At 47.7% G+C, this 17,621-nt stretch overlaps 1 protein-coding gene across 1 annotated transcript in view; it reads left to right on the forward strand.

Annotated features, from left to right (window-relative positions):
- GAB2 (GRB2 associated binding protein 2) overlaps window positions 1-17,019 on the forward strand; it is a 52,864-nt gene extending 35,845 nt beyond the window's left edge. Inside the window, exons 4-10 of the mRNA XM_065882374.1 lie at window positions 9,672-10,264; window positions 11,051-11,145; window positions 12,182-12,446; window positions 13,852-13,942; window positions 14,228-14,330; window positions 15,904-16,029; window positions 16,876-17,019. Coding sequence (XP_065738446.1) covers window positions 9,672-10,264; window positions 11,051-11,145; window positions 12,182-12,446; window positions 13,852-13,942; window positions 14,228-14,330; window positions 15,904-16,029; window positions 16,876-17,019 — 1,417 coding nt within the window. The remainder of the gene's footprint in view (window positions 1-9,671; window positions 10,265-11,050; window positions 11,146-12,181; window positions 12,447-13,851; window positions 13,943-14,227; window positions 14,331-15,903; window positions 16,030-16,875) is intronic.
- Window positions 17,020-17,621: the final 602 nt, after the last annotated feature.

The following is a 17,621-nucleotide window of genomic DNA, read 5'->3' on the forward strand; positions in this document are numbered from 1 at the left end:
AGGATGCACAGGCTCAGCGGCCATGGCTCACGGGCCCAGCCGCTCCACGGCATGTGGGATCTTCCCAGACCAGGGCACGAACCCAAGTCCCCTGCATCGGCAGGCGGACTCTCAACCACTGCGGCACCAGGGAAGCCCTGGATAGTTTTTTTAGTTCATTTTTCAATTCTAGGATTCCCCCCGCTTTTTTAAAAATAATTTTTGAAGGGTAATAGAAGTACAGTCAATGCCATATATATAAAATGTCCTCATGCCCCTTTGTAATGTGTCCTTCCTTGTACCATATTCCTCAGAAACGACTGACAGTCTTTCTGTCACTACATTAGTTTTCATTTTTTGGAATTAACTTGAATGGAATCATAGAGTATCACTATTTTTTCTGACTCCTTTCAGTCAGCATAATGCTTTTGGCATTCATTCATGTTGCATGCATCATTAGTTTTTCCTGTTTATTGCTGAGGAGTAATTCAGTGTATCTTTCTATCACAACTTACGTATCCAGTCACATGTTGATGGGCAGTTGGGCCATTTCCAGTTTCGGCTATTACAAATTAAGATGCATTTGTACATAAACAGTCACTAACAAATCTTGTATGGACATTTGTTTCATATCTCTTGGGTAAATACCTAGAGAGCTAGGTGGTTTACTGGTTAATTCTGTCAAATATTCAAACAAAATAGTACAAATATTACCCAAATTCTTTTTAGGAAACATAAGAGGAAGGAATCCTTTTGCAACTCATTTTTATATAACCAACATAACTCTACTACCAAAACCAGACAAAGATTATGAGAAAGAGAATTACAAAGCATTATTCCCTGTGATGATAGATACAGAAATTCTTTTTTTCTACAAAAAAGTATTAGAGGGCTTCCCTGGTGGCGCAGTTGTTGAGAGTCCACCTGCCGATGCAGGGGACACGGGTTCATGCCCTGGTCCAGGAAGATCCCACATGCCGCGGAGCTGCTGGGCCCGTGAGCTATGGCCGCTGAGCCTGCACGTCCAGGGCCTGTGCTCCGCAACGGGAGAGGCCACAACAGTGAGAGGCCCACGTAAAAAAAAAAAAAAAAAAGTATTAGAAAACAAATCCAACAACAACAACAAAATATATATATATATTTAAAATGTGTGTGTGTATTTTAGGGATAATATATATTAGGGAATATATATGTTTGTATACATCATTAGGGATAAGACACCATGACAAAGTAATGTTCATCCCAGGAATACAAGGTTGGTTTGACATTCAAAAACCAACCGATATAATTCATCACATTAAGATAAATAAAGGAAAAAAATCATATAATCGTCACCTCAACAGATGCTAAGAAAGTATTTGACAAAACTTAATACCTCTTCACAAAAAATATTTCTTAGCAAACTGTGAACAGAGGAGAACTTTCTCAAACTAATAACAGACTTCAAAGGATAACCTACAGCTAATATCATACCTAATGGAGAAGTAGTAAACATATTCCCCTAATATTGGAGACAAGGAGAGAATACCTGCTCTCACCACTTCTATTCACTAGTGTACTAGAAATCCTAGCCAGTTCAATAAGGGAACAAGAAAAATATAAAAAGCACAAATATCAGAAAGGAAGATGTAACACTGTCTCTATTTGCAGGTAACATGATTGTTTATATAAAAAATCCTGAATATAGAAAATACTAGAATTAATAAGGGAATTTAGCAAGGTCACAGGATAAAAGATTATTATACAAAACTTAATTTTTACATACTAGCCTCGAAAAATTGGGAAAATGAACTTTAAAAAATTCTCTATATAGTGATGCCCCCAAAATGGACTAGTTAGTAATAAATTTAACAAAAGACATGCAAGATCTCTTCACTGAAATCACTATCTAACATTGCTGAGGGAAATTAAAGACCTAAATATGGAGAGTCATAATATACTACAGTTATGAATTGGAAGACCCAATATTATTAAAATGGCAATTCTTCCCAAATTAATCTGTAGATTCAATGCAATCCAAATAGAAATCCCAACTAGCTTTTTCATACAAATTGATAAGTCAATTCTAAAATTTACGTGAAAATGCAAAATATGCTAAAATGTGAATAGCCAGAGAGAGTGGCATGGACATATATACACTACCAAATGTAAAATATATAGCTAGTGAGAAGCAGCCACATAGCACAGGGAGATCAGCTGGGTGCTTTGTGACCACCTAGAGGGGAAGATAGGGAGGGTGGGAGGGAGACGCAAGAGGGAGGAGATATGGGGATGTATGTGTATGTATAGCTGATTCACTTTGTTATAAAGCAGAAACTAACACACCATTGTAAAGCAATTATACTCCAATAAAGATGTTTAAAAAAAATGTGAATAGCCAAAGAGATCTAAAAAAAAAAAGTTAGAGGGCTTATACTACCTGATTTCAAGACTTTCCGTCAAACTACGGTTAGACAAGACAGTGTTGTATTGATGAAAGGGTAAACATACAAATCACTAGAACAGATTAGTGAATCTAGGGGGTAGAATGAAAAAAGATATGTATGATTTTGACAAAGGTGCCAATAGGGAAATGAAAGTCTTTTCAACAAGTGGATATCCATATAAGAATTTTTTTAATTTTTATTTTATATTGGAGTATAATTGATTAACAATGTTGTGTTAGTTTCAGGTGTACAGCAAAGTGATTCTGTTATACATATACATGTATTTATTCTTTGTCAAGTTATTTTCCCATTTTAGGTTATTACAGAATATTGATCAGAGTTTCCCTGTGTTATACAGTAGGTCCTGGTTGGTTATTTTAAATATAGAGTGTGTACATGTCAGTCCCAAACTCCCAGTCTGTCTTTCCCCCAACCCTTCCCCACCAGTGACCATAAATTCATTCTCTAAGCCTGTGAGTCTGTTTCTGTTTCATAAATAAGTTCATTTGTATCATTTTTTTTTAGATTACACATATAAGCAATATCATATGATACTTTTCTTTCTCTGTCTGAGTTACTTCACTCAGTATGACAATCTCTAGGTCCATCCATGTTACTGCAAACAGCATTATTTCATTCTTTTTAATGGCTGAGTAATATTCCATTGTGTATATGCACCACATCTTCTTTATCCATTCATCTGTCAATGGACATTTAGGTTACTTCAACATCTTGGCTGTTGTAAACGGTGCTGCAATGAACATTGGGGTGCATGCAATGTCTTTTTCTATCCATCTCCCAGAGTAATGGAAATAAAAATAAAAAACAAATGGGACCTAATTAAACTCAAAAGCTTTTGCACAGCAAAGGGAACCATAAACAAAACATATAGGGATTTTTTTAAAAACCTTTACTTCATATCACGCTACTCAAAAGTTAACTCAAAAGTATCAGAGACCTAAATGTAAAGTCTAACACTGTGAAACTTATAGAAGAAAACATCTCTGTGATCTTGGGGTAAACAAAGATTTTTATATAGGATTTAAAAAGCAGGAATCATAAAAGAAAAAAATGATAAAGTAGTTTTTATCAAAGTTAAAACTTGCTCTTCAAAAGATCCCATTAAGAAAACAAAATAGCAAGTCGCCAAATGTGAGAAAATATTCAAAACACATATCTGGCAAAGGAGTTATTTGTAGAATATATAAAGAGCTATTACAAGTCAGTAAGAAGACACGCAACCAATTTTTGTTTTAAATGGGCAAAAGATTTGAACAGACACTTCACAAAAAAAATAGATATAAGAATGACCAATAAGCTCATGAAAAGATGCTGAAACATCAGGGAAATGCAAATTAAAACCTCAGTGAGGTTTTGGTTCGTCTCCCCTGGAATGGCAAAAACAAGACTAGCAACACCAAGGGCTGGCAAAGTATGTGGATGGGCTTTATCCATGCACTGCTTCTGACATTCACATTACACACTAGGTACTCTGGAAAAAGGAATAATGCTTTACAGTTTACAAAACACTTTTATATTAGTTACCTCATTTGATCTCCAAAATAATCTTACAGGGTTACTTTTGAGTAGGGACTTTGAGAGAGAACCATCTCATTCATCTCTGCCTAGCATAGACATAAATATGCCTGATGATTGTAGTGAAATAGTATTTACTGAGGCCAATAATACCAGCCTTCTGTCTATCCCCTTCTACATTCATGAGGGATCCTGATACAGTTACAACAAATGAAACATCTTAGAGATAAAACCATGACTTTTTTATTATTACTCTTACTGTACTACTAGCCACTATTATTTCTTCAAGTACCAGATAGTATGTATTCTGGTTAAAATGACTTCAGTCCTCAAACTCCAGCTCTTCCACTGAGCTAAGATAACTAATAATTCAGAATAGTAACTATTGCCAATGGAAGGAGTTTTGAATGACACTGTCAAGACAAGCAGAATCTTTTTTGTTTTTGAAAACAAAGTAGTTTCACTAGATTTATTTTTGCCCTCTAGCTAGATTCTAGCCAATCTCTGTCTTCTTATTTCAAGGAAGCTGTTAAACCTGTAACATGTGATGCGTTGTGGTGTGTGGTGGGTCAAATGCCCTGGAAAGCCATAATTCTGGTGAGGGTTGAGGAAAGTGAAATTTCAAGTAACGAAATTCCAGAATGAAAGCATCACTGACCCTGCAGCAAGCACTATTCTACAGAAAGATAGGGGGTAAAAAGTAAAATCAGAAATGTCCATGGAGAACTTACCTGTGATTAATCATTTCTAAGGCTCATTCTCCCAGTGGCTTTGATTGACCAAAGGCAGAATATACAGCTTTTACCTTCATTTAATTTCACATATACAGCTTCTCTCTGTAACCACAGAGAGAAGGCAGGCTCAATATTGCAGCCAGAAGAGTTTGAGATACAAAGATCACCTCACCTCTTAGAGATTGTGGGACAGAATTTTCTGAGTTTTCTTCCCTCACAGGAAGGATCCATTTGGAATGAGTCAGATACAGAAGGATGGTCCAAATGACCTCTTAGGATTGCCAGTGACAGGTACAGAACGCTAAATGGTGGCTAATTTACTTACAAGCATTCAATTATACTCCAATTTTTAAAAATAGCAGAAAAAAAATTAAATTGGCCCTTTATTGTTATAAGGTACTTGGCATCTTGTAGAGTGGAAGGAGTGAAATTGTGGTGTAGTATGTTACCATAACATGAGAAAATGTACAAAAGAACAAGTGCAAAATAAAGTGGCTGGGAAAAACTAGGAAAGCATTCCTAACAGCCAAGAGAGAGGTTTGGGTTGATATTAAAACCAATGCATGTACAAGTGGTGGTGTGATAGCCCCATCCACCTGGGGCTCTGGGAGCAGCTGGGAGCCAGGAATGGAAAGGAAAAGCTGCTGGGCTTGGGGGAGCATTTTCTCCCAAACTTCTCTCTGCCCCCAGGGAGCTCCCCTATAGACTTGTGTTCGAGTATCTTCTGGCACCATGTCTGCCATTTATCGTTTCTCCTCACTGGATGTGTGAGGGTAATACCTGTCTCTCAGAACTGTCAGGAGGATTAAAAGCTACGTCACATGTGATGTGCCTGGTACAGTACTGTGCTCATTTTATGAGGCCTCCGTCAGCCCAGAGCCCTGGAAGAGAAACCTTTCTCCAAATCCACTGCTCCCAGGTATCTGTCCCAGAAAGCAACTCAGCACATCATGGTGGCACAGGCCTCAGTAAAGGCCTACGTGAAAGCAGTAAAGGCTGCAGGACTTCTAAGTGCTCAGAATTCCCCCTCTTGATTCTTGTCCAAAGGGAGCGCACTGTAGCCGTGTGGGTTTTGGGCAGGGAGTCCAGGGACCTGGGTGCTGGAACCAGTTCTGCTACCGTCCAAGTGTATACCTCTGGGCAAGTTTGTTCCCCTTGTTCAACTCCTTTCACCTGACTCTTGAGGTAATGGTCAGTCCCCCTCAGCGTGCATCGGTATCATCTACCACATGCCAGGAACTATGCCAGGGGACAGGATATGGTGCCCTGCCTTCTAGAAGCACAGGGTCAGGTAGGAGTGGAAAGACACAGACCCAAATAGATTTCACACAAGATGAGTGCTGTGATGGAAGCAGAGTGCTGTGGGAGCAAAGGAGGAGTGGTGAGTAAAGTGACAAGGAGACTTAGAGGACCGAAAACACCATCGTGGAGCAAAAAGGCTTCTTTGGCGCTTTGTGTAAGATTTTGGTGCATCAGGGAAACATTCCAGAGAAAGGTAAATTATGGAAGCCCAGGGCTGGAGCTCAGGGAGTGTGTTTAGGGATGAGCGAGTAGTTCTGTGACTGGAGAGGAGATGCCACGACAGCGGGAGGTTGGGACATGAGCTCGTGTGTTCTGAAGAGGAAGGGTTTCAATCTGCTGCTCCAGAGGGGTTCAGGCCAAGCTCAGGAAAGGGCACAGCAGCACCAACGCTTTTCTTTCTTTCTTTATACATTCATTTGCTTGTTTATTCAAGAAACATTTATTCACTGTTTACTATGTGACAAGCACTGATCCCGGTGCAGATGAGAGAAATGAATAAGACACAGTTTCTTCTTTCCTCGAGGAAATCACAGTCTGATGGAGGAGATAAGTAACAATGGTGCGTAACACAGATAACAGTTGCTGCCTGCTCCAGGAACAGAGTTGAGCAAGTGATTGCTTGCACTGGGAGGTAGAGGATGTAAGAAACAGCTTCAGAAGATGTGCCATTTGAGCTGAGTATGAGCTCGCCAGACTGGAGTAAGAGGCCTTCCAGACAGAGCAAACAGCACAACAAGGCACGGGGGCCTGACTGCCTGGGGCATACGGGAACACCTGGGCAGCTGACTGAGTGGACCCTAGAGTGGGAAGGGGAACTGGGGAGGAGAGATTGGAGAGGTGAGTTGGTGTTGGAATATGACTCGGTCCTAAAGGCATTGAGGCAGTTTTGAAAATGGTTAAAGAGGGATAAAGAGGATCAGAGAGGTCCTAGGCTGATGGTCGGGAGACGAGTTATTACCCCTTTCGTTATTGCAGGAGAAAATCAGGAGGACCTGAACTGGGGTGGATTCAATAGGACCTGGTGTGATTATTGAGTGAGAAATCATAAGGTAACTCCAGGTTTCGGCTTGAGTGGCTGGTGCCTTTCCCAAACTGCAGAGTCAGGAGGAAGATGATGAGTTCACTCTTGCATATGTTTAAGGTGACTGCAGTATACCTGCAATGCTCTCCCCACCCCTGCACCACCTTAAAATCCTTCAAGGACTCCCATTCTCATCAGCCCAGGCCTGGCCCCTCCACGGTCATCTCTCAGCCCCGCCTCCTAAGGCACTTGCTCCAGCCTGAGCAGCTTGCGGTTCCTCGAACTTGCCAGATTGTGTTCTACTTCTGTGTCCCTCTAACTGGAACACCATTTCCCTTCTCTTGCCTTGTGCCAGGCCAGTTGCCAGAGTCAGTTAGAGGTGACATCTTCGGAGAGGCCTCCCCTGACATTCTGTACCACCACCACCAGGGAGGGTTGGTATAAATCTGTCAGCAGCTGCTTACTCACTGGCTTGATTGTAAGATTTGCAGGCAAAGGGACTTCCCTGGTGGCGCAATGGTTAAGGATCTGCCTGCCAATGCAGGGGACACGGGTTCGATCCCTGGTCCGGGAAGAGCCCACATGCCGCGGAGCAACTAAGCCCGTGCGCCACAACTACTGAACTTGTGCTCTAGAGCCCGCGCTCAAGAGCCCGCGAGCCACAACTACTGCAGACTGCATGCCTAGAGCCCGTGCTCCGCAACAAGAGAAGCCCACTGCAATGAGAAGCCCACGCACCGCAACAAAGAGTAGCCCCCACTCACCACAACTAGAGAAAAGCCCGCGCGCAGCAACGAAGACCCGATGCAGCCAAAAATAAATAAATAAATTTATTAAAAAAAAAAAAAAAGATTTGCATGCATGTCAACTCCTCTACCACTGTGCCCCCTCCCCCAGGGCAGGAGGCTTCTCTGTATCCACTGTGCCTGGCCCAGGTGGAAAGTAGGACATCCGTAAATGTTTTTTAAATGAACAAATCCAGATAGGGCATCCACCAGCATTGGAAATTCCAAAAGACAAAATGAAAGGCACCAGAGACAAACTGACAGATGTGAACAATGTGAGCACCTTATGTCTACCATTGGCTCCCTGGTCCTCTGCTTCAGGCACTTCCTTATCTAAAGGCTAGATGTTCAATGATCTAGGCCATGCCTGTCGCCTTGGTTATGCGTGTGGAATGAAATAGGAAGGGAGGGAGAATACGGAGGACCAGAGAGGAGGGCCGCGGAAGGTTTGGGGACTGAAACGGAAGTCCTAGCCATCAAGGATGCAAGTTTACACAAGAGAGAGCCTGGCTGCTTAGACACCTGTTTCCCTTCCTCTTTCTAAGCCGATGGGCCTTGTTTTCTATCACCATCTGGTGGCCACATCCACAAATAACAAGCTCCCCATGAGCTGAGAGAGTTTGTATAAGACCCAAGTTCCATGGATTGGCCTCGGTGGGTTAAGAGCTGCCCACCCCCCTTAGAGATAGCATGCAAATTTGTATGTATGTGAGACTTGCCTTATTCTGGTGAGAAGTGCCAAGAGCTTTTTATCAGATTCTTAAAGAGGCATATAGCCTCCAAAAAGCTGAGAATCACCACTAAATGATAGTTCTAGAATAGTGATTCCTTTATTTCCCCCAAATGGAATCCTGTGAAGAATCATACTGTAAGAGAAAAGCAGACCTGAATCTCTACTTGCTCAGAACATCACCTTCTAATTTCCTAAGGCACCTACACAGAACACAGAATCCAGTTTGGAAACCCGGCTAATACACCCAAAGGGTTGTGGAGTTTCAGAACCAGATGGACCCTTAAGAGCTATTGAGACACACCAGGTCCTGCCTTGGGGAAGGAGACTTGGTGAAGCCCACAGAGCATATCAGTGGTGGAAATGGAACCTGCACAAATCCCTTCGCCGCCCGCCACCCCCCCCCAAGATCGTTTTACTTTTTAAATCTTATTTCCCCAAAACATGAATTTTTAAAAAGTAATAATCAAAACCTTTTCTGTCCTGAATATAGTTCCCAAACAGGAAAACATTTTTTCCTGTAGAATTTTAGTCTTCTGGAAAGAGATATTTTCCCCTCTAAATGCCTCTCAATGAACCATAATATATGATAGAAAATAAATCTATGGCTTACATTTGAATAGTTCTGTATAACTTAGAACAATACATTAGCTGACTTGTTTTACAGTGGAAAAACTGAGACTCAGATAAAATGACTTGCTATTTTCTGATACCAACGTAAGGGTTCTTTCCGCTATCTCACAGCCTTTGTATACGAATGCATATATTTTGTGGCACTTAAAACAGTAAACAAGTGTGTGGTATAACTAGCTTGTTGATATATATTTGGGGAGGTAAGACCAACCTCTGCTAATCACAGCCATTTGGGAGTAGGGGAAGGGATAAAGGCTAACACTGAACATATACTTACTAGATACGCTAGAGTCCAATTTCTAAGCAACCTTAAAGCATGATTTTAATCACCATTTTTGCAGTCGCATTTACTAAAGCTCAGAGAGAAAACGTGCCTTGCCCAGATAACCCTCAGGCCTGCCAGCCTCCTCAGCCTGTGTGTTCCACACCTCCTAGCTGCACAGGGTTTGAACAGGCCCGCTTGCCTCTCTGGTGGGCAGCCCTGGCCTCCTCTAACCCCTGCACCCCCTTCTTTCTGTCTCTTAGGAGCGCCAGCTTCTCTCAGGGCACCAGGGCCTCGTTTCTCATGAGGAGCGACACGGCCGTGCAAAAACTTGCCCAGGGCAACGGACACTGTGTCAACGGGGTCAGTGGTCAAGTCCATGGCTTCTACAGCCTCCCCAAGCCAAGCAGGCACAATACAGAATTCAGAGACAGTACCTACGACCTCCCCCGGAGCCTGGCCTCCCATGGCCACACCAAGGGCAGCCTCACAGGCTCTGAGACGGATAACGAGGATGTGTACACCTTCAAGATGCCCAGCAACACCCTGTGCCGTGAGTTTGGGGACCTCCTGGTGGATAATATGGATGTTCCGGCCACCCCACTCTCAGCCTACCAGATCCCTAGGACATTCACACTGGACAAGAACCACAACACCATGGCAGTCGCCACTCCTGGGGACTCGGCCGTAGCCCCCCCACCCCGGCCCCCCAAGCCAAGTCAGGCAGAAACACCTCGATGGGGCAGCCCTCGGCAGAGGCCTCCAGTCGGTGACAGCAGCAGATCGGCCTCTGCCGCTGCAACCATCCCCAGGCGCAATACCCTCCCAGCCATGGACAACAGCCGACTTCACCGAGGTCAGTGTGAGCCCTTGCTGAGGCCGGGGGCAAGGGAGGCAGCACAGGGGTTCTCCGTAGCGTGCCGGTTCTTGGTCATCCGCGCCAAGGAGACTTAAGTCCTGCCCAGGGGACCTGGGATACAGGTTTAGGCATCTTCTACCCAGACCTTTCCTAGTTTGCCCTCCAGCACTGGAGGCTATTAGTAGACACCACAATGGCAAGAGTTTAGCAGACCCTGCCTGAGAGAAGTTACTGTTCTACTAAGGAGGTAGAACATTCTTGGTTAACCACAGTACAACATATTATGGGTTTAGAGGTCCAAATCACAGTCTTTTATTCATTTATAAATCAAACCAAAGATTTCAAAAATAAATTTAGAAGCTTAGTCCAAACCTATGTGGACCAACAGACTTTGAAAATCAAATCTACAAAATATTTTCTAAGCCACATTTGAATCTCTGGTTAAAGTCCGAACGTCTGTCTGAAGTATTAAATTCTGTTGCCGATTTCCCACTGAGAGTATTCCAACTCTGCATATAACCTCCTCTGTTTGATGAAAAAGTAGAATAATATTAATTCCTTTCATTTGGCATCTGCCAACACTGGAGCTACATCCAGAAGCCTGGGAGGAATTTGTGAGCTGAGGAGTGATATGATAGAAGCAATCCCTTATCATTAGGGGTTGAGAGCAGTATCTTCGGAGTATCAGTAAGACTCTGAGCCACACTGGTGAGGGTGTGGGGAAGTGTCAACACAGGGATTGACTCCAGTGAGTGCACATGGATCTTCCTTCCTCTGTCGTAGCTTCTTCCTGCGAGTCCTACGACTACCCCCAGCGTGGTGGAGACAATGCGGGCCGGTCCACCGAGTCCGTGAGTGATGCAGTCAGCGCTTTTCTGGTGAGTGGGGTTTAACCAGGGGTCCTTAAGTCAGCTCAGGTGGATTAAAGGTCACACGCATGGAATTAAAAACACAGCCCCAAAGCATGATGGTATCTCCCTCTTAGGAGCCTGCCTGGATTCTTATCTCAGTTCAGAACCCTGGGTTGAGTTTTTGGAAAGTAATAGGCAGGTATCCTGATCTGGAAGAAGTGTGTGTACTTAGGTGCACTAGCCGGTAAGGCTCATCACTGTGGGCAAGCAGGAAGGGTCCAGGATGCAGAGGACCCAGGCGCTGGGATGGCGGCTCTAAGGCAGCATCCGTGCCGTGAGGTCTCACCAGGCAGGGGTGGTGCTCAGAGTCAGGCTCTGGCAGAATTATGGTTCGCGTGCAGGGTCCCAGGCTGCCCTGAGGAGGGGGCTGATGACAGTTCTCCGAGGTGTCGGGCCCAGCTAAGCTGACTAGGGCCTGGCTCCAGGCCCACCGGAAGGACTGTGAAATCAGGTAACTGAAGCAAAAGCAGCTTAGTTGTGTGTCTGGAAAGACAAGGCAGGAGTTAAAGGAAGGCTGTGGCCGGGGTAGCTGCATTGTACAGCCCCGTGGCAGCTCTGACTGCAGCCCGGCAGTCACACTGAAAGCTGGGTTGGGGAAGCACACCTGCCCCAGACCTCACGTGCCAGGGCCAAGGCTTCCCTTACGCTCCTTGCCCTGCCAGTGGCAGGTGCTGACTTGCCGGTGATGAGTCCGGACCTGAGGAAGAGGGAGGGTCCTGAACCAAAGCTCTGCTTGGTCAGGCATTCAGAACGCCTCGTGGATACTTTCTACTAAAGATTTATCACAAGTTATAAGTAAGCTCCAAGGGATCATGGAAGCTGGAAGAGACCCACAGACCTCATTTCTTCCTGTCTCCTCCTCTGCTTTCTTAGTTGTTCTTCCCAGGGTCCGCCTTATAGCCGCACAGTACACCCAACTCAGTCTTTCCTTGCCTTGTGTACAAATTCTCACCCCTTCTTGTTTCCTGTCACTAGTAACAGCAGTATTTCTTTTCACTCCTAGCCAGGGAAAACAGTTGTAGGCCGATCGGATAGCACCAATTCCGAAGACAACTACGTACCTATGAATCCAGGCTCCTCCACCCTGCTGGCTTTGGAGCGAGCAGGTGATAGTTCCCAGAGTGTCTACATCCCCATGAGCCCGGGGCCCCATCACCTTGACCCGCTTGGCTACCCCACCTCAGCCCTTCCTATGCACCGAGGCTCCAGCCGAGTGAGTGAGATCCAGCCACCCCCTGTCAACCGCAACCTCAAACCTGACCGGAAAGGTAAGTCCACTCTTTCCTCGTTCCATCTCTGGACAATGTTCAGGGACTGTTTGCATTCATTTAGGGATCAGGTGGATCCTAAACTTTTCTTGCAAGGAAGTGGCAGCCTCTGGGGCCTAAACCAACCCAAACACACACACACACACACACACACACACACACACACACACACACACTCTCTCTCTCTCTCTCTCTCTCTCTCTCTCTCTCTCTCGCTCACATACACACACACACACACACACACCAAATTCATCCCAGTGGTCTGGCACCCTAGGGACTGGCTCTTGAGGACCCTTGATGAGCAGAAAGAGTGCAGGAATCAGAAAGACAGGATGGATTCAGGTGCCAGCCCTGCCACCTGCTAACATGTGATTATAAACAAATGATCCTGTGTCTCTGTGCCTTATTTCTCATCTGTGAAATGGGAAGTGTAAAACGTACCTCCCAGAGGCATTGAAGGACATAGATAATACATCTAAAAGTGCTTCATAATGTATGAGATGTAATTCAAGGATGAGGTATTTGTATTAACTCTGGGGCTGGGCAAGGTAGAACTGACAGAGCAGTCCATGAAAAGATACACTATGCTATAATCAAAAGGATTGAGCTTTCAAGCCAGGTAGATGTGGGTTGGAATCCTTACCCAGCACTTCCTAGGTGTGTGACTTTGAGTAGATCATGTAAATTCTCTGAGCCTCCGTTTTCTTATCTGTGAAGTGGGGATAGTCATGCCTGCCTTCCAGGTTTGGTGAGAAGGAAAGCATCTAGGACACTGACTCCACTGCATGGCAGGTGTTCAGTAAAGTTAGCTCTGTGCCCTCTGCATTTAGACCAGGAAGAAGTGCTGCAGTGCAAGTGTCAGGTCTGCCTCGACCTCATTCTGCAGGCCTGGATCAGTGGCAGGGATTCAAAGGGAGAAGTAGAGTCACTGGACAGACCTAAGCCCCCTTCAGGCTGGCCAACAGAGAATGCAGATCTCAGCATTTGGATTGAAGGCTTCAGGACTTTGTGACGTTCACCTTCCTCCACTGAAGGATCCACGGTCCTGGTGGGCAGGGGGCAGTCATGGTGGCCTTCTCTATGATGTTTCAAATATCATCTCGTCTTCATATGCAGTCCCCAATCCACGGAAAACAGTCTGTTGTCACACCCTATGTCCCCACTTTAGGTTCCGAAAGTATGATTACCATAGGTACGGTGCGAAGAATATAAAATTTGGAATCTGAAGACATGGCTTCAGGGCCCGTCAGCATGGGCAGAGGTTGTGTAACCTTGCTGAGAGCTTCAGTCTCCCCCTGAACAACTGGGATGAATAGGAATGATTCATAAACGCGCTTGTGTGTCACGTGTGTCTGTATGTGTGGCATTATCATCGTTGGCTGATGACTTCCTGTTCCTGCTGCAGCGAAGCCGACACCACTTGACCTGAGAAACAATACCGTCATCGATGAGCTCCCCTTCAAGTCACCCATCACCAAGTCTTGGTCCAGGGCCATGTAAGTGTCTATTTGTGGACACGGGAACTTGGAACATGGCCATCAGGTTGGTGAATGGAATGGGTCACTAGGCCGTGTGCCAGGAAGGCTGCGTCCTCCTGCTGATGGCTGTTGGTAGCTCAGGGCTTGGTTTTCTTCTTCTGTGAAGGGAGAAAAATTGTCCCCGCTCTGTATCCAATCTTAGTCTGATCATGGAGGGCAGAGGTCTGTCTGGGGGTGTGAGGGCCAGGGCCCGGCGGGAGGCTGGATGTGCCCCGGGGTTTACTCCCTGTCTTCTCCCCACAGCCACTCCTTCAACCCGGGATCCACCCAGTACTGCCGCCCCATCTCCACACAGAGCATCACCAGCACGGACTCGGGGGACAGCGAAGAGAACTACGTCCCGATGGTGAGTCCTCTGGGGTCCCCTGGAACCCACCTCTCACTCCTCCACTTCCCAGCTCACTAATTCACCCCGGCCTCAGGCCACCCACATTATTTGTGATTTAGTTTGCTGCTGCAAGTCCGTCTTGAGCACATACGTGTCGAGCACTGTGGGGTCATCGTCAGAGGCAAGGAAGACGCGGTCCCTGCCCTCAAGGAGGCTGCTCTCTTAAGGGGCAGAGAGAGAAGGCCTGCCTCTCTCACGATTGTAACACAGGTGGCATGGTCGGTGTCCCTGGAGAGGCGGTGCTGCACCCGCAGGATGGGCGATCACACCGGACTAGGGACAGGGGAGGCGCTGAGGTGGAGTGGCCGTGCAGACAGGAACACGGAGAATGATGGTCATTAACTCTGGGTGAAGGTGGAGAGGGCAGGCGGGGAGGTTGGACTGGAGTCAGATCACGAAGGACCCCGAATGCTGTCTTGGGAAGTCTGCACTTGTGCTGGGGCAGGAGGGAGCCCCAGAAGAGTTAGCAGGCCAAGTGGTTAGCTGGTGTTTCAGAATAGTCATCAGGGGCCTGTAGAGAAGAACTAGAGCAGCCTTCAGAATTAACTTCCTCGTTCTGTCCTGTTAAAATCTTTCAAAACTAAAAGGTATCTTCATTTCCTTATCCCGTTGTTCCCATGACCGTGAGGAGGTGTGGGAGTGTAAGTGTCTATTGAGTGTGTGTTACCCCACTCAGCGGTGGGGAAGCACACGTGTGCATGACTCGGTGTGGTGAAGGCCCTCTCAGAGGGAATAAACACAGGGTTCTGCCCCCTGAGATTCCCAGTGCAAAGGGAGTAGCCGCCCAGCACCTGGTAGTTGCTGCATCAATAGGACAAATCTACCAATCAATAAAGCAGCCAAAAAACACACAAAGCATAGGACTGTTTATTGCATTTCTCATTAGAAGGTGTCTTCAGGAAAGTGCCAGACAGGTTGGTCTTGATGCCTGGATGAGACGGGACCATGGAGCGTGTCCTCTGAGGGACTGGGGCTTTGTGCCGCCTGGGGATGAGGCCCCTCTGTCGAGACCCCTGAGGAGCTGGGGCTGGAGGGACAGGCCGCTGCAGTGTGACAACCCCGCTCCGGGCCATGGGTGGGAGCCCCAGAGAAACAGATCTGGCGCAACAGAAACCTTTCCAGGGTCCAGCGCGTAAAGGACATGTGCTCCCTTCTTGGGGCCAGCAAGCGGGGGCTGGTCTGTCCGGGAGACCACAGGTGAGACGCGGCCTGATGCCCTGGAAGGGAGGCAGCGTGGCACAGCGGGGTAGTCATCCCTGCTCTCCAGCTGTGCAGCCATGGGCAAGTTGCTTTACGTCTCCGAACCAGAGTTCTATCTGCGTTTTGAAAACGAAGAACAGTACTAAGAGCTGTGTCACAAGATTGTTGCGGGGGTTTAGACAAGAGCGTCAGCAGTCCCCGGAGCAGTGCAGGGCAGAGTCGGCACTCACTGAGCTAGCTAGTTGCTCTTACTCCCAGAGGTGTTTTTTTCCCGGTGGTGGGCTAATCTGTTTCCTAAACTAACTAATGGTCTCTCCCTCCTTTGTGATAGCAAAACCCAGTGTCTGCATCTCCCATTCCCAGTGGCACCAACAGTCCGGCCCCTAAGAAGAGCACTGGCAGCGTGGATTATCTGGCCCTGGACTTCCAGCCGAGCTCCCCAAGCCCCCACCGCAAGGTGCCTGGGGTGGGTGGGCGGGTGTCAGTCCGGGCTTTGGCGGCCCTGGGGGAGGGGTCCCGGAGGCCAGCTGCCTTCAGCGCAGCCGGCGGCACTCTGCTTCTGTGACTGGGCCGTGCTGTAGGCTGGGTCTCCGGGGGCTCACGCGCCCTCACTCTCAGCACACAGGTACCCTGAGCCCGTAGGACCGCATCCGTCAGCCCACCCCCCCTGTCGTGCGGATGGGCGAACGAATGCACACGGAGACACGAGCTGCTCGAGGTCACGTGTGAACCCACGACAGAGCCGAGACTCGGGGATCCTGTGTCCTGGTCCTGAGTTCTTCTTTGAGAACTCGCTGTCCAGGTGCAGCCTGCAGAAGGGCTTCCGGGACCGGGAAAGGCCCCCCTCAGGAAGCACACTTAGTTGCCCAGTCCAGACAGCAGCCCCGGCACAGCGTCCCACACAGGATGGCTGTGTGCACTCACAGCCAGCCACACACAGCCCTGTGGCTGGTGCTTGTTGGCACCCGGCACAGTCCTTCCTCTGGACAAGTGGCCACAGGGAGGTGGGTGGAGGCGCAGGTGAAAGCCTGGAGCCATCCATCAGGCCAAGGAAGGGCCTGGGTCCCCCCCAGGAGCTAGGACATTGGGACGGCAGGCAGGGGCTGTTGCATCAAACAGGAGGGATGGTGTGGTTTGGAGTTCAGGCCTTACAGGCCACTTTCAGAAAGAAAAGGCAGGTCAGAGAGGCAGCTATGTAGAGCCCCACCTCCTCTCCCGGGAAACGACTCAGGAAGTGCCGCGCGCCCACTCCCCACATTACTGATAACTCACAGCCACTTCACTTCCCTGCTCTGTCCCCCAGCCATCCACGTCATCAGTCACTTCCGACGAGAAGGTGGACTACGTCCAAGTGGACAAGGAGAAGACCCAGGCCCTGCAGAGCACCATGCAGGAGTGGACAGACGTGCGGCAGTCCTCGGAGCCCTCCAAGGGGGCCAAGCTGTGACGCGCGGGCCACCGCCCCAGGGAGGGGCCAGGAGGCGGCGTCTCCAGAGCCGACGCCTCCCCGTCTGTCTCCCCCTTCTCCTCTCCAGCGCGCCCTCCTGCCCACCCCCTCTCTACTCTGCCACTCTGGCCTTCAAAGCACTTGACATCAGGAACCCTGACCCCTTCCCCTGGGAGGTGAGGGCCTGATCGAGGCGCTTCCTCGGCTCACTCGGGGCCCACCTTTGATTTTTATCAGCGATGGCCATGCCTCTACCCACCTTAGTTAGAGCTATTGCCAAAAAGCATCCTTCAGCCTCTTCCTGCCCTTTAGACCCGAATACCTACCAGACGTGTGGAGGGAGGGGCTGGGGCTCTGAGCCAGATTCCACACCTCACCTTTGGGCACAGCTCTCAGCCCCTGTCCCTCCCGCTACTGGCCTACCTCTCCCCCAGTCCCGGAAGAAGCCAAGTCGTCTCGCTGACCCAGGGAGCCAAGGACCAGCGGACCAAGGTGGATACAGACTTCTTCAGCCCTTTCTTGGCAGGGGAGATGCAAGGCCACCAAAAGATGAAGGAGTCGAGGAGGAAGGTCAGAGGTGATCTTGAGGGACAAAGGAGTTA

The sequence above is a fragment of the Phocoena phocoena genome, chromosome 8 (genome assembly GCF_963924675.1).
Source record: "Phocoena phocoena chromosome 8, mPhoPho1.1, whole genome shotgun sequence".
NCBI classification, from domain to species: domain Eukaryota; kingdom Metazoa; phylum Chordata; class Mammalia; order Artiodactyla; family Phocoenidae; genus Phocoena; species Phocoena phocoena.